Source organism: Mauremys reevesii, linkage group 2 (genome assembly GCF_016161935.1).
Source record: "Mauremys reevesii isolate NIE-2019 linkage group 2, ASM1616193v1, whole genome shotgun sequence".
In the NCBI taxonomy this organism is placed as follows: domain Eukaryota; kingdom Metazoa; phylum Chordata; order Testudines; family Geoemydidae; genus Mauremys; species Mauremys reevesii.
In genome coordinates this window covers 45,515,780-45,529,287 of record NC_052624.1, presented here as the reverse complement: position 1 = coordinate 45,529,287, position 13,508 = coordinate 45,515,780, and the positions used below count along the sequence as shown (strand labels likewise).

General features: G+C 39.3%; 1 protein-coding gene and 1 long non-coding RNA gene across 11 annotated transcripts in view; one reads left to right on the top strand and one right to left on the bottom strand.

The window, feature by feature from the left end:
- The window catches only part of LOC120397583, a 36,951-nt gene that overhangs the window by 17,461 nt on the left and 5,982 nt on the right, over positions 1-13,508 (bottom strand). The window lies entirely within an intron of this gene.
- The window catches only part of PEX1 (peroxisomal biogenesis factor 1), a 50,057-nt gene that overhangs the window by 33,310 nt on the left and 3,239 nt on the right, over positions 1-13,508 (top strand). For 4 of the 9 annotated variants that reach the window (XM_039523637.1, XM_039523636.1, XM_039523641.1 and 1 more), the window contains exons 18-24: positions 719-861; positions 941-1,044; positions 2,085-2,159; positions 3,147-3,323; positions 4,794-5,024; positions 12,452-12,649; positions 12,978-13,108. In XM_039523637.1, the coding sequence (XP_039379571.1) occupies positions 719-861; positions 941-1,044; positions 2,085-2,159; positions 3,147-3,323; positions 4,794-5,024; positions 12,452-12,649; positions 12,978-13,108 (1,059 nt within the window). Of the gene's footprint in view, positions 1-718; positions 862-940; positions 1,045-2,084; positions 2,170-3,146; positions 3,324-4,793; positions 5,025-12,451; positions 12,650-12,977; positions 13,109-13,508 lie in introns of those variants that run through there. The other 5 variants (XM_039523639.1, XM_039523638.1, XM_039523642.1 and 2 more) reach the window with 3 other exon arrangements.

Here is a 13,508-nt window from a genome sequence, read left to right as displayed (position 1 = left end):
CTATATGAAAGGGGTCACCAGTACAAAAGTTTGAGAACCACTGCACTAAGGACTTATCTTCACAAACATTTAGACTGCGGCTAGTTATGGTGTGAATCTACCCCACACTAGTCTGCCAAGTTCTAACAGTTCAGGCATAAACAGTTTGTTAGAGCACTTTGATCTAGTCTTCTTTGAAACAGGACTAGATCAAAGCGCATTAGCAGATTTTTAGTGTGCATCACCTGGGTCTACACAAACAGGTAGACTGTGGCAGACTAGTGCAGGCTAGATTCACACAGCAGCTTGCTATAAATTAAATGTTTGTGTAGCAAGCTCTTAGTGTCCGTGTGAACCCTGCTTCTGCACACTAGAAGTTCCCTACTGTGCTTCAGTCTACTTCTTTTTCAAAGCAGGGTAGATCAAATACTACAGAACTTTTAGTGCATGGTGGTAGGATCCCCACTAGCGCAAGGTAGATTTACACCCCAACTTGCTACAAATAAGTGTTTTGAGTAGACAAGTCCTTACAAACAGAACCCATATTTCACATCTCTAAGCAGCAACAAAGAATCTTGTGGCACCTTATAGACTAACGGACGTTTAAACGTCTGTTAGTCTATAAAGTCTAAGTCTTTTTGTGTTGCTTCATCCTACTGGCTACCCCTCTGATCTCTAAGCAGATTTATTTTACTTAGCTTAAACCTAAGCAGAATTGAAGGATTGCATTTTGTTCCAGAGCACAGGCAGCCAAGCCTTGTATAGTTTTCTTTGATGAGTTTGATTCCATTGCCCCTCGACGAGGTCATGATAATACTGGAGTGACAGACCGAGTGGTTAACCAACTGTTGACTCAGCTGGATGGAGTAGAAGGCTTACAAGGTAAATAATTTAGGTGTCTTTTTTTTTTTTTAAAGGCACGAGTTCAACACATTAATGATGATCTCTTACTTTTTCTAAGGGGTTTATGTGTTGGCTGCTACTAGTCGTCCTGATTTGATTGACCCTGCTCTGTTGAGGCCAGGTCGACTGGATAAATGCCTGTACTGTCCTCCTCCTGATCAGGTGAAGAAACAATATACTGCACCATCTATGAAAGGGAAAAAAATCAGAATAATGAACAGGATTCTCCACTGCCTTGTACTTTGTGTAGTCATGTACACCTGAACAAAGTGGACTTGATTCACCATTGCATCACTTCAGTTTTACACCTGTGTAACTTTACTAATTTCTGTGGAATTGCACTGGTATAAAACTGGAGTAATGCAGAGTGGATCAGATGCAATGAATGTAAAATGGGGATCAAACATGACCAAATCAGAATTATGGAGTTCTACGCCCATTTTGTACTGTGTAACTGACTATGCACTGTTCAAGCAGTGTAAAATCAGGCCCCGTATTCTTAGGTCTTGTGTTTGTAGAAAGAATGTAACCCTTCATATGTTTGTAATCCCATTTAGTAGACAGCCATATTTGATTTGATTTGACTGGTAGTGTTAGTGTTTATTTTCTTCAGATATTCTTCCACAGATGTAGAACTAATCATGATCTTGTGAACAAAGCCCACATAAAAGGGGCTTTGCTTACAGGAAATACATAGGAGCAGGGATTGTGGAGATTGAAATTTGTCATTTTCATCTGCCAACAGGGCCCAGGTCACCATTTCTCCTGCTGTTGCAGGGCATGATGAGGAGTAGAGTACATGGCCTTTTGCTTCCCCATGCAAATTAGTGACCCAGTGTTTTCCAGAGCAGTAGGCATGGAGTCCCGCTGTTTGGGCTTTCCATTATCTGGCCTCCATGCAATGGAAACACATTTCATCAGCATTTGGACAATTATGTACAGACATAGGACCTGATCCAAGACTCACTGGTGTAAATGGAAGGACTTTCAAGTGACTTCAGTAGGTTTTGGATCAGGCCAGTAGAGATTGCAGGATTTGTCCCTTTGATTGCCCCTAATTATAATGGAGAATATTCATTAGCAATTTACATGGCAAGTTTATCAGATATCATCCCATTTCATTCTCACATGTACAAAGATAATCCCATGCACTAAGAATGCAACACATTCTATCCAAATATTTTTCATTGCTATTTCCATAGGACAAAAAAATGAGCTCTTCAGGCCAACAGGGTCATTTCCTTTGTGTGGACACTTCTCTTCTTATGTTTAGAAAGGTGAAAACTGGTAAAAGGAAAAATCCCATTCTATTTACAAAATGTGCATGAGAGTTCACATTTAATGGTGTATTTAAAAATATTGGATATTGATAATATAATTAGAGAATGCCTTCAGAGAATTCATGGCTCACTGGATATTTTGTTTGGCAGTATTTTTCTTAGAAAAATAAAGTGATAGTAGTAATAAGCATATGCTTGTATTTGAAAATAGATTGTGCAGTATTTTCATATATGTACTACACCTCTACGGCGATACAACGCGGTCCTCGAGAGCCAAAAAATCTCACTGTCTTATAGGTGAGACTGCGTTATATCGGGTTTGCTCCAGTAGGGCGTACCGGGAAGAGCCCGTACACCGTGCTGGACTGGACTGGCTTTCCCAGTGGTGATTTAGAGGGCTCGGTGCTCCAGCCGCTGCGGGGAGCCCCGGGCCCTTTAAATCACCGTCGGAGCTCCAGCAGCGGGGCTCAGGTGGGGATTTAAAGAGCCCAGGGCTCCCCGCAGCGGCTGGAGCCCCAAGCCCTTTAAATCACCACCCGAGCCTGGCTGCCAGAGCCCTGGCGGGTATTTAAAGGGCCTGGTGCTCCAACTACTGTGGGGAGCCCCGGACCCTTTAAATCGCCACCGGAGCTCTGGCAGTGGGGCTCGGGTGGGGATTTAAAGGGCCTGGGGCTCCCCGCAGCGGCCAGAGCCCCGGGCCCTTTAAGTCACCACCGGAGCTGTGGCAGCGGGGCTCAGGTGGGGATTTAAAGGGCCCGGGGCTCCCTGTTGCTTTACCGCGTTAAATCCAAATTGGTGTTATATTGGGTCACAGTCTATTGGGGTAGAGATGTTTACGAGTATCCCCTTCCAAAACATACATTTCTGTAGATTAGTTTGACCTCTTGAGAAAGTGCTTGAGAGAATTACTGTCAAAGTACTGAATAGCAGTTAGAATCAGGAAACAGATGACTTTACCTTTTTTTTTTTTTCTTTTTCCTTCAGACTTCTCGTTTTGAAATCCTAAAAGCCCTCAGTCATTCTCTGCCTTTGGCAAATGATGTGGACTTTCAGCATTTGGCAGCAAAAACGGAGCACTTCACAGGAGCTGACCTAAAAGCTTTACTGTACAATGCCCAGTTAGAGGCAATACATGCTAGCTTGGGTTCAAATTTACCACAAGTAAGTGCACTTAAAGTATTGAAAGTATTTCCTTAATTACTGCATTGTGTTACAAATATATTTTTAAAAGGTTAACTTTACCCAAAATAGATTTCTGCCACTTTTGGCAAAATCATATTTAAATAAAATGTCTCCTTTTCCTATAATGTCTGTGATCTGTAAACTCTGACAGATAGTTTAAAACTTATTCTATATTTTTAGCTTATTAAAATTGTAATAATTTCCCTGTGACAGAATTAGTTTAATTTTTTAAAGTATATTTGCCATTTAGAAAAGATGTTAAATTGATTTGTTTTGGTCTGAACCCATGCATATTGAATGAGAGGAGTGACAAGATAGAACCCAGTAGCCCATCACGTGAGTGTCCTTAGGGTCAGTGAGCATTTTTCCAACATTAGGGTACTAAAAGCAGTTGACATACCTAATAATATTAGCGTGGACACCTGATAATTCTTCATTGAGTAGGGTCCCCATGAGTGCTCCACTTCAGGTGTGCTCATACCTCATGCACCTTTAATCAGAGTATTCTGGTAGTAGTGTCTCTTTGGCCTGCGCATGCATCATATAATTCCTCATGCTCCACTGTGAGGCTATATAGGGATGCACAGGCAAGCCACTTTCCATGCCTTCCTTTCAAAGTGGCTTAGCCTAAGTACCCTTCTTTAGTTATTATATTTACTTTTTATTTAATAATTTAGGATGACTTTAGATCTCTTTACTCATTGTGGAGAGGGACTTTCCCCTGTTAGATTCTATTGCCTTGGGGATAGGCCAGGCTGTCTGGGTTTCAAGTGGTATATTTCTTGCTGGGAGACCATCCCGGTCAGTGATGGGCATTCTCATTGTGTCCACTGCTTGGTTGAATCTCATATCTCCTGAGAGTGCACCATCTGCTCCATCTTTAAGGGTAGGGTAAGAAAAAATTGGGAGCAAAAACTGAGACTCTTAATAATGGAGAGTTCCCTCCAACAAGCGTCAGCTCCAGGCCAGGAGACCCCACTGGACATTGGCTGCTGAGTGAACACAGGGCCCTGTCAACTTCAACACGTTCCTAATGGAAACATTGACAAACACCATTAATAATGGACCTGTTATTTTCCAGCAGTCTTTCATCAGCCTGGAAGGATATGGTACAGTACAGGTTGCATTTGAAGTTCTGTTAACATCTCCATATGCTTAGTGAGTGACACAGGCCACGAAACAATGAAATAAGACATTATATTTATCTCCACAAATTATTGCTTTTCTGTCTGCTACATAAGCAAAAAGTTCCAGCTAAATCTGAAGAATTTTCTCTGCAAAATACTTAGAAATTTCCTCACAGTGGAGGAGGGATTGCTAGAATCAGCAACCAAGCAGAAACAACCCAAATTAAATTGTTTGTTAAATATCAATTTTAAATAAAATAGCAAATTGCCATTACGTGTGAATAAATTAAAGCCTCTGACAATGGTTCTCATTTTGTCCCAGGATATCGGTTCTAGTTCAGACAGTGACCTCAGTCTCTCTTCTATGGTTTTCTTAAACCATAGCAGTGGTTCAGATGATTCAGCAGGGGATGTAGAAGGAGGGCTGGAGCAGTCTCTTATTTCCCTAGAGATGTCCGAGTTGTTTTCTGAAGATTCAAGGTCCAACATTTATCGTCTTTACTTTGGAAGCTCCTATGAATCAGAGCTAGGAAATGGAACTCCATCAGAACTGGTAATTTGTCTCTTTTTCTATAATTGACATTTATTCTAAACTTTTCTAGGGGGACAGTATAAAAATGTACAAATTAGGATATTTTGTGTTTGAAAACAGATACAGTGAATTTAAAAGATAGGAACAGTTACAGTGCTTTATCTCTCAAACCTTCCCAGGCCATCTTCTTTTGCCACCTCCCAAGAGGAGAGAGGAAGGCTCACTGGCAAAATATGATATTGACTTCTCTGCAATTTGACAGTGTCTTAGACCAAGATATTTTATAATGAAGTAAACCATGTCCTCACTAGTTCTTTTTATGTAAACTCTCTCTTTTTCCCCCCCAAAAAATCCTCCCAAAGTAACCAAGGCTGAATAGTACCATATTACAAAACCATTTCCGTCAGCATAGAGTGGTGGAGAGCCAAGTCACAATCAAAATGCTGAGAATTCCAGCACCTGGAATGTGGCAGTTTCCAATCAGCTATTCCATCAGTGCACTACTTTTGGCCAAATGGGTTGCTTCTGTGGAGTAAGAAGATCTCAGCTGCAGTTATTGATTAGAAATTCTGGTTCTTACGTCAATAGTTTTGTTGCCACCACTGTTAAAAAGGAATTGATTCCTTTATCCCTTTATTTGTGTGAGACTCAGGATTTCACCATAATGGGACTTTAGCAACCATGGATGGGTAACTTATTTTGTTAATGCTGGTCCTTTTGATGCCATATATCAAAGGGCTTGTTTGTTATAATTCACATCAGACACACAAGAACAGGTTCAACGTGTGTTGAAAACCAAAGACCAGAAACTGTAAAAAACATTGAGGATATGTTTAAGAACTTATGTGATGCAGTGAACAAATGAAAACGTAAATTTAATTTTTGAAACAGGATCTGGCATCTCTATGAAATGCATGGATTTATAAAAAAAAATATTTTAAATCCTGAAAGCACTCTTACTGATAAAATCATTTTTTTTTCTTATCTTCAAATTGGCTCTAGGTAATAGGGGTTTTCTAAAAGTCCTATTAGAGGTTTTTGTACAGAAAATAAATATTAATCATTTTGAAGAAAGCTTGGTGATTTGAATCTGTAACAGCCTGTTGTCAGACTGAAATCCTAACTGGTAAACAACTTTCCTTTAAATTCCTACTAAATCATTTAATGACATTATAATTCAGGCAGCCACTTCTTCCCAACAGGTATAATTAAATTCTCAGGGTAGACATAGTTCTTTGGCAGCTCTTTGCTTCCATTCATTCAAGGTCACCTGAGGTATAATTTTAAGTATGTTACCATAGAAGTAATAATACAATCTTATAACAAAGCTTGGCTGTATTCTCTATTTTTATCCCCAGGGAATACATTTTGTTCATATTTACTGAAATCATAAAACCCCTCAAAATAACTTTGTTTACCATGCCACTTTCAAATACAGTAGAGCAAGTATTACACTAATTGCAGTAATCCCACAAGATCTAGGTATAAGTTTCATCAGGGAAAATTAATGTCAAGTATTTAGAAATAGCTTATAAATATGTCAGCTAGTCAGTAGAATAAACTGCCAAAGGTAGCTGTAGAATTGCCATTACTTGAAGTTTTCAGAGATAGACTTGCCATAAGGCTAAATTTGACACCTGCCTGTTAAGGGTGGTTTAGAGATAATAAATTCCATTGTGCTATGATACAGGGAATGGATTTACATGATACAGTACACCAGAGGACCCTTCCAATCTAAATTAGTCTATTCCAGATTTTGGAAGAAGTTTTAACATGAGGGAGTTCAAATATTTTCCCAAAACACAAAGAAAAAAAATTTTTAAACTTTTTATTATATCAAAGTTACAATAAGACATTAGCATACTTCACTGTACATTACTTATTACTTATTCAGGATCAGGTTAATATTCAAAGAACCTAGCTAAAGATTCTGGCTTGCTGGCTAAGGAGCCCTCTTCCTCTGAGTATGCTAAAAAGGGTGACCAAATTTCTAAATACCTATCCTCTTTTTGGTGCTTCTCTTGTATACGTACTTGATGTGAAAACTTTTCCATTATAAAGAGACTCCGTATTTTACTATACCACAATCCCATAGGAGAAAGTCACATTTTTCCAATAACATGCAATACAAAATATTGCTAACAATAAAAAAGAAATGAATGTGTCATTTTGTTTAAAATGTAGCTCCTTTACTGGTGCATTAAGTTAGCAGGTCAGGGAATTCCTGGGAAGCTGGCATTTTGTTATAAGATGAATTTCTTTAATAATTTCCTCTCAAAATCATCTCATTCCTGGGTGGCACTGCCACATGTGCAAGTGGGTTCCCCTTTCTCTGCATCTCCTCCAACTAAGTGCATCCCTAGTGTAAAAATATGATGGTTTTTAACTGGAGTCAAATGCCATCTATACAGTAATTTATTTTAAAAAAAATTCTTTTTGAGCTACACATATTGAAAATGTATATCCTGTTTCTCATATAGAGATCCACTCATCTAGATTAATTTTTGTCCAAATTCCTCTCCCATCTTTTATTTTCTCTGTTTTAAATATAGTGATCATTCTGTCTTTGATTTACCTTAATCTCTTTAATTGCAATATTACGTTCCATATAAGTTTATTTGGTTTGATCTTTGATTTTTTTCACTTTGTAGTGCCTATTGTTTTAGTCTAATAAAGGTTAACTAGAGGCTTCTCAGTGTTTACCCTCGAAAACAGTGGTTCTCCACCTTTTTGGGCTCAGGACCCATTTGTAAATGTTTATGGCCTGCCATGACCCAGTAAACAGTCTGGAGGTGGAGGCCCTGGGTGGTTTCGATCAAGTCTTCTCCCTCCTTCCCCCACCCGGTGGGGGGAGGATTGGATCTGCCCAGGACTCACCCCACAGTGGTGACTCCTACAACTCCTGTGTTGTGGGGCAGGCTGGGCTTGGCTCTCAGCTCCAGGCATTGCAACTTCCATGGTTGCAGCGTCACTCAGGTTTGGCCCTGCTCTCTGACTGGACCAAGTTTGTGTGAGTGGAGTTGTGACCTGACTCATGGCATTGCAGTGCAGCCATTCAAATTTGGCCCACCTGGGCTCCTGTCGTCATGACAGCTGGGCCAAACCTGAGTGGCTCTGAGAGCCCAGAGGTTACAGTGCTTGCAGCAGGGAGGTGAGCCCAGCCAGCCCTATGGGCCAAGCCACAGGAGCTGCCATGTGACATTTTGAAACATTCTGGTGACCCAATGTGGGGTCCCGTTCCCATGGCTTGAGAAACCCTGCTCTAAAATATGGCTGAGTGACTGAGAAATTTTCTAGAAGTCATCCCCAAGTCAGTTTAAACTCAGGCTATTTATCCAAAAAAAATTTCTTCATCTGTTAGTTTCTGGAGAATCCAGTTTGTGTTTCTCTGTGGGGTGCAGAAGGTGGCTTCAGGGGGTGATAACAGCTCGAGTACATAAGTATCCCCTCCCTACTAGAAAAGGTATATACAGTGCCACAACAATACATACACAATAGCATTTTTAACACAATGTATTCCAAAGGTATTAACCATCATTCAATAAGATTTAACTTAATTCAATAAAGTTTAGGATATTACAGTCTCTCACAACATCGTATTAAATTTGTTGGTATCCAAAGTATTAATACCAAGAAAAGTTCAAATCTTATGTATGGAATTTTTATTATGTCCAGTGGTCTTTCAGGTATCAGAATCTACTTTAGCCAGACTTTTTTGCACCTAGCATTCAGACTGGATTCTCAGGCAATCCCTCATGTCATTTATTCTTAAAGTAGAACTTAGCTCAATTCTACATCACTACCTTACTCGTGGGGAGCTGCAAACAAAAGTATTTTCTTTGAGATAAGATATTGGGACAAATGTCTTCATCCAGGACCATTGTCACCGCAGTTCTACAGTTTCAGCCAGTTTGGTGCATCGTGTGTTCATCTCCTCTCTGGTGTTTTTTATATTTACTTATATTAGAATGTAAGGTCTTTGGATAAGGGACTATATTTTTGCATAAATCTGCAATACAGTATACACACCTATAATGCTATATAATGAATTGTGCCTGGCATACTTCAGTAACTGTGACTAAGACTATATCTTTGTCACAAACTTCTTTTTAAACACAAAAACATTAATTTAAGGTTTTATTAGCAACAAATAATGATCTTGTAACTTTCGGAGTAAAACTCTTATATGATTATTTTTTTTTATAAACTTGGCTCTATATGTAACTGGATAACCTGGGTTTTTTTAAACAATTATCATTAAGCAGCTTAAAATATTTTAAATTACAAAATAAAGTGATCTGTTGACTTTGCTCTTCTTTCAAACAAAATAAATTTGCATTTCCCACCCCCCAACCTATCCAGTCTTAACCATGAAATGACAGAATGCTATTTAAGGTATGGGGATTAATCTCGATGATCACTTCTGAACCCAGATCTCCATTGCACTAGGAAAATGTACTGCTGCTGTTTATTACCAGGCTGAACCTAATTTAATTTTTTTTCCTCCTTTAACAGAACTCCAAAAAGTTTGTCAAGCTGTAACATGTTTAACTCTTCCACTCTTGTCCCTAAAAGAAAGCTGTATATTCGTAATGTTTCCATGTTAAAACATGGATGAATGTTCAAAATATATTATTATGTCAAATTTCATCTACATTAATAACAGTTTTGGAAGCACAATGGCTAGTAATGCAGTCAGTATCTTAAAGGAGGCAATTTCAAAGGCAGTTCTGTGTAGGGAAATTGATTTTGTTCTACATTTCTAACACAGTAAATTGAAATGCATTTAGGTTTTGGTTCAGTAAAGTCAACAGGAGTCTTGGTTGGATTCAGTGGTTGTTGGATCAGACCATTAGAGATTAAGGCCCCAATTCAGCCATGTACATAGGTATATGAATAACTTTAAGGATATCAGAAGTAGGGTGACCAGTCAGCAAGTGTGAAAAATCGGGACGGGGGTGGGGGGTAATAGGAGCCTATATAAGAAAAAGACCCAAAAATCAGGACTGTCCCTATAAAATCGGGACATCTGGTCACCCTAATCAGAAGTCAGTGGAACTAATCATATGCTTAAAGTTATGCATGTGCTTCAGTACTTCTCTGAATCAGACCTGAATCAGGGAATTTCTTTAACAGCTTGGCAGACATTCCAACAAAGACAATCTCTAAGTAGCATGTCTGGTAGTCCCTGTCAATATTGTGTTTAAAACTATGCTTAAATATAATTTTGTTAGTGCAGTTCTAGCATGTTTGGGTATATGGGGATTCTTGATGTGTAGGTAGAAGACAGATGTTGATATAACATCAGAGTTAAGGTTGTGTAACCCAGTGGTTCTCAAAGCCGGTCCGCCACTTGTTCAGGGAAAGCCCCTGGCGGGCCGGGCCAGCTTGTTTACCTGCCGCGTCCGCAGGTTCGGCCGATCGCGGCTCCCAGTGGCCACGGTTTGCAGCTCCAGGCCAATGGAGGCACCAGGAAGCAGTGGCCAGCATGTCCCTCAGCCCACACCGCTTCCCGCAGCCCCCATTGGCCTGGAGCGGCGAACTGTGGCCAGTGGGAGCCGCGATCGGCCGAACCTGCGGACACAGCAGGTAAACAAGCTGGCCCGGCCCGCCAAGGGCTTTCCCCGAACAAGCGGCGGACCGGCTTTGAGAACCACTGGTGTAACCTATGAACTTCATAGTTTTCCATAATTTGTATTTTAAACTTTAACATTAATTTAGACTCGCCTGTCTTTCAGATGTTATTTTTGTAATAACTGCAGTGTTCTGATCAAGCTCTTGTATTAAAAAGTTGATATGTGTATTCAGACCCTTAATTTTATCTTAATAAAAAATCTTGTCTGAGAAATTCCTTTAGTTTTATGCTGAAGTGTGATGGTAAATGTTGATATCCCTCCAATGCAGACACCTTTATTTTCCAGTAGTTGTATAAATTAGATTGGGGTAAAATTTTCAGAAGTGCCTAAATGAGTAACTTAGGCACCTATGTCCCATTTTCAAAAATGATTTAGGGGGTGATTTTTAGAGGCACAAATAGCAGTTAGGTGACTTTCAAGGAGTCTTTCAAGAGACTTAGGAGTGTAAATTCTTAAGTCACTTTTGAAAATTGGACTTAGTAACCTAAGTCACTGAGGTGCTTCTGAAATGTTATATATATCATAGATGACAGTTGTATTAACATATCTTTGATACTTTAGAGTTCTTGAACTTCCTAATATGCTTCAGCTTTGGAATGATATAAATTTTCTAAAGTCTGCAGAGAACTCACAGATTGCTGATGTTTAAATTATCAGAGTGAATAGCTTCAAAACTATCTATGTAAACTTTCCCAGAATTCAAAGCCCCTAGTTCTTCCTACTGTTGGGATGCGCCAACCAGTACAGCTTGGACACACCATCCAAGTTGTACTGATGTTGCATCCCTAAGAGTCTGAATATTCATAGTCCACCTCAGAGAACTCTAGTTAGAAATAAGTAACCTTCATTTCTTCTTCAAGTGTACTCTGTGTATTCACGCTCTTGAAGTGCACCAGCTGGTGCAGTTTGGCCTCAAAGAACTCAGGGTACAAGTAAATAACCATTTTTCACTCATAACTAAAACAAATTTGGACTTATTAGACCAAACTGTTTTTTGAAATAGGGCATTCCCAAAAAGTTAGATTTTTCTAAAAGTGAAATATCTTATTATTCAAAGTTTTGTATGTTGTCTGAGCCAATGTGTTGGTGCAGTTGTGCCCCCTCTGGCCAGCGGGACATTGGCACTTGAACTCATTTCGCCTGGCGGGCTGTTAGTCTATTACTGGTGCCCAGGGATCTGAAGACCCTCTCTACTCTTAAGTCCATCAGGGGGTTGGTAGGGAAATCCATGCCCACCCACTCCACTGGATTCCAGCTTGGGGTTCTCAAGCTAGATAAGCTGGATCAGGATTCGTTGTCTCCAGCTATGCCTTGAGCTCCTCCCTAGTTCCTCCAGGTTTCTGCAGACTCTTCGGCCTGCTGTTCTGGCTATCTCCTTCTAGGTTATTGTCCCTGAGTGTCTCTTCAGCAGCTTGCTGGCAGGAGTTCCCTCCTCCAGGCCTTCTTACTCTTCTGATGGCTGCCCTGCCCTGTCCCTTTGCTTCCCAGTCCTTTTATCCTCCCAGCTACGTTGAGGCTGCTAAGGAGCAATGACTGGCAGTAACTGTGTTAACTTTTTAGTTGCTGGGCCAGCATGGGATACATATACCCCTTGACGATGTCCAAAATAATTTGTCTGGTTAACCAGAAGCTTTTGTGCTAGGATGTCACCATAAATGACACATTTTAGAAAAAAAAGACTTTTTATTGGTGAAAAAAGAAAGCTTAGATTAAAAGTAACGTGGTTAAAAGTAACGTGTATTAAAATCTTAACTATGGAATTCCTATTTAGGATTAATAGTAATTTAGTATTTTTTTTCTCCGTCACTCTAGAGCTCTCAGTGTTTGTCTGGACCAAACTCTATAACCCACGATTTAACTGGCATTACTTTGAGAGATATAGTATCGTCACAACCCTCCGTGCTCAGAACCACCTCACAAGAAGGTTTCCAAGAACTTAATCAGGAACAAATAGAGCAACTCAGGGCTGAAATCAATGCAATCAAGGCCAACTACAGGAGCAGGAATGGAGTATGGCAGTTTTTTCATATTATTCAATCCTAACATGTTTCCATTAGTTTTCACTGCTTGTCTGTATTTTTTCCTGTTTATAAATTATTTCTGCGGTAATATTAAACTGAAACAGAGTAAAGCTAATGTGTAAAGGTTGAAGACATAGTCTGACAAAATATGCCAGCAAGTTGACTGTTTCATATAGCTACATTATTCCTGTGTTTTTAATGTCTGGAGATAAGCTTAGTGTGTATGTAGTACATTTGAGATAAATATACTTTAGAATAATACTGACACATGTTGGAAAAGATCCCAAAATTATTTCTATTTATTTTCTGTTTTCAAGGAGGATGTTGCCCCTAGCCAATCAGGATTAACCAGGAACACTTTAATTATTAGTCAGGCCCACCTAATGACTGCACTTGAGGACACAAGACCATCTGTAAGTCAAGATGACTGGAAGAATTTTGTTGAACTGTAAGTAGTAAATTATGTTACTAAATTTGTATACAGAGTTATTTTTAAATTTCATGCATGAACATTACATTTAGTTCAGTCTTTCAAGAGTTGTTTAATATCAGTGTTCTGTCAAATAACTGAATTATATTATAAATTATATAATCCCCACAGCAGAATTAATCTTTTCAGCACTTCAGAACTATTAAACATTAATAAAATTAAATATGCGTAAGGGAAGCACAATTCACCGGTGTGTTTGTTTGAACATTTGTATTATCTTCTCTGTTTTCTCCTTGTAGTTATTTTGATTGCATCTAGATATTAAGTTGTTTAGATTTAGGTATTCCATTATTTAGACTATTTTATCTTATGGCTGATAGCAATGATGCATGCCAATGGCTCATTCTTACTTCAGCTA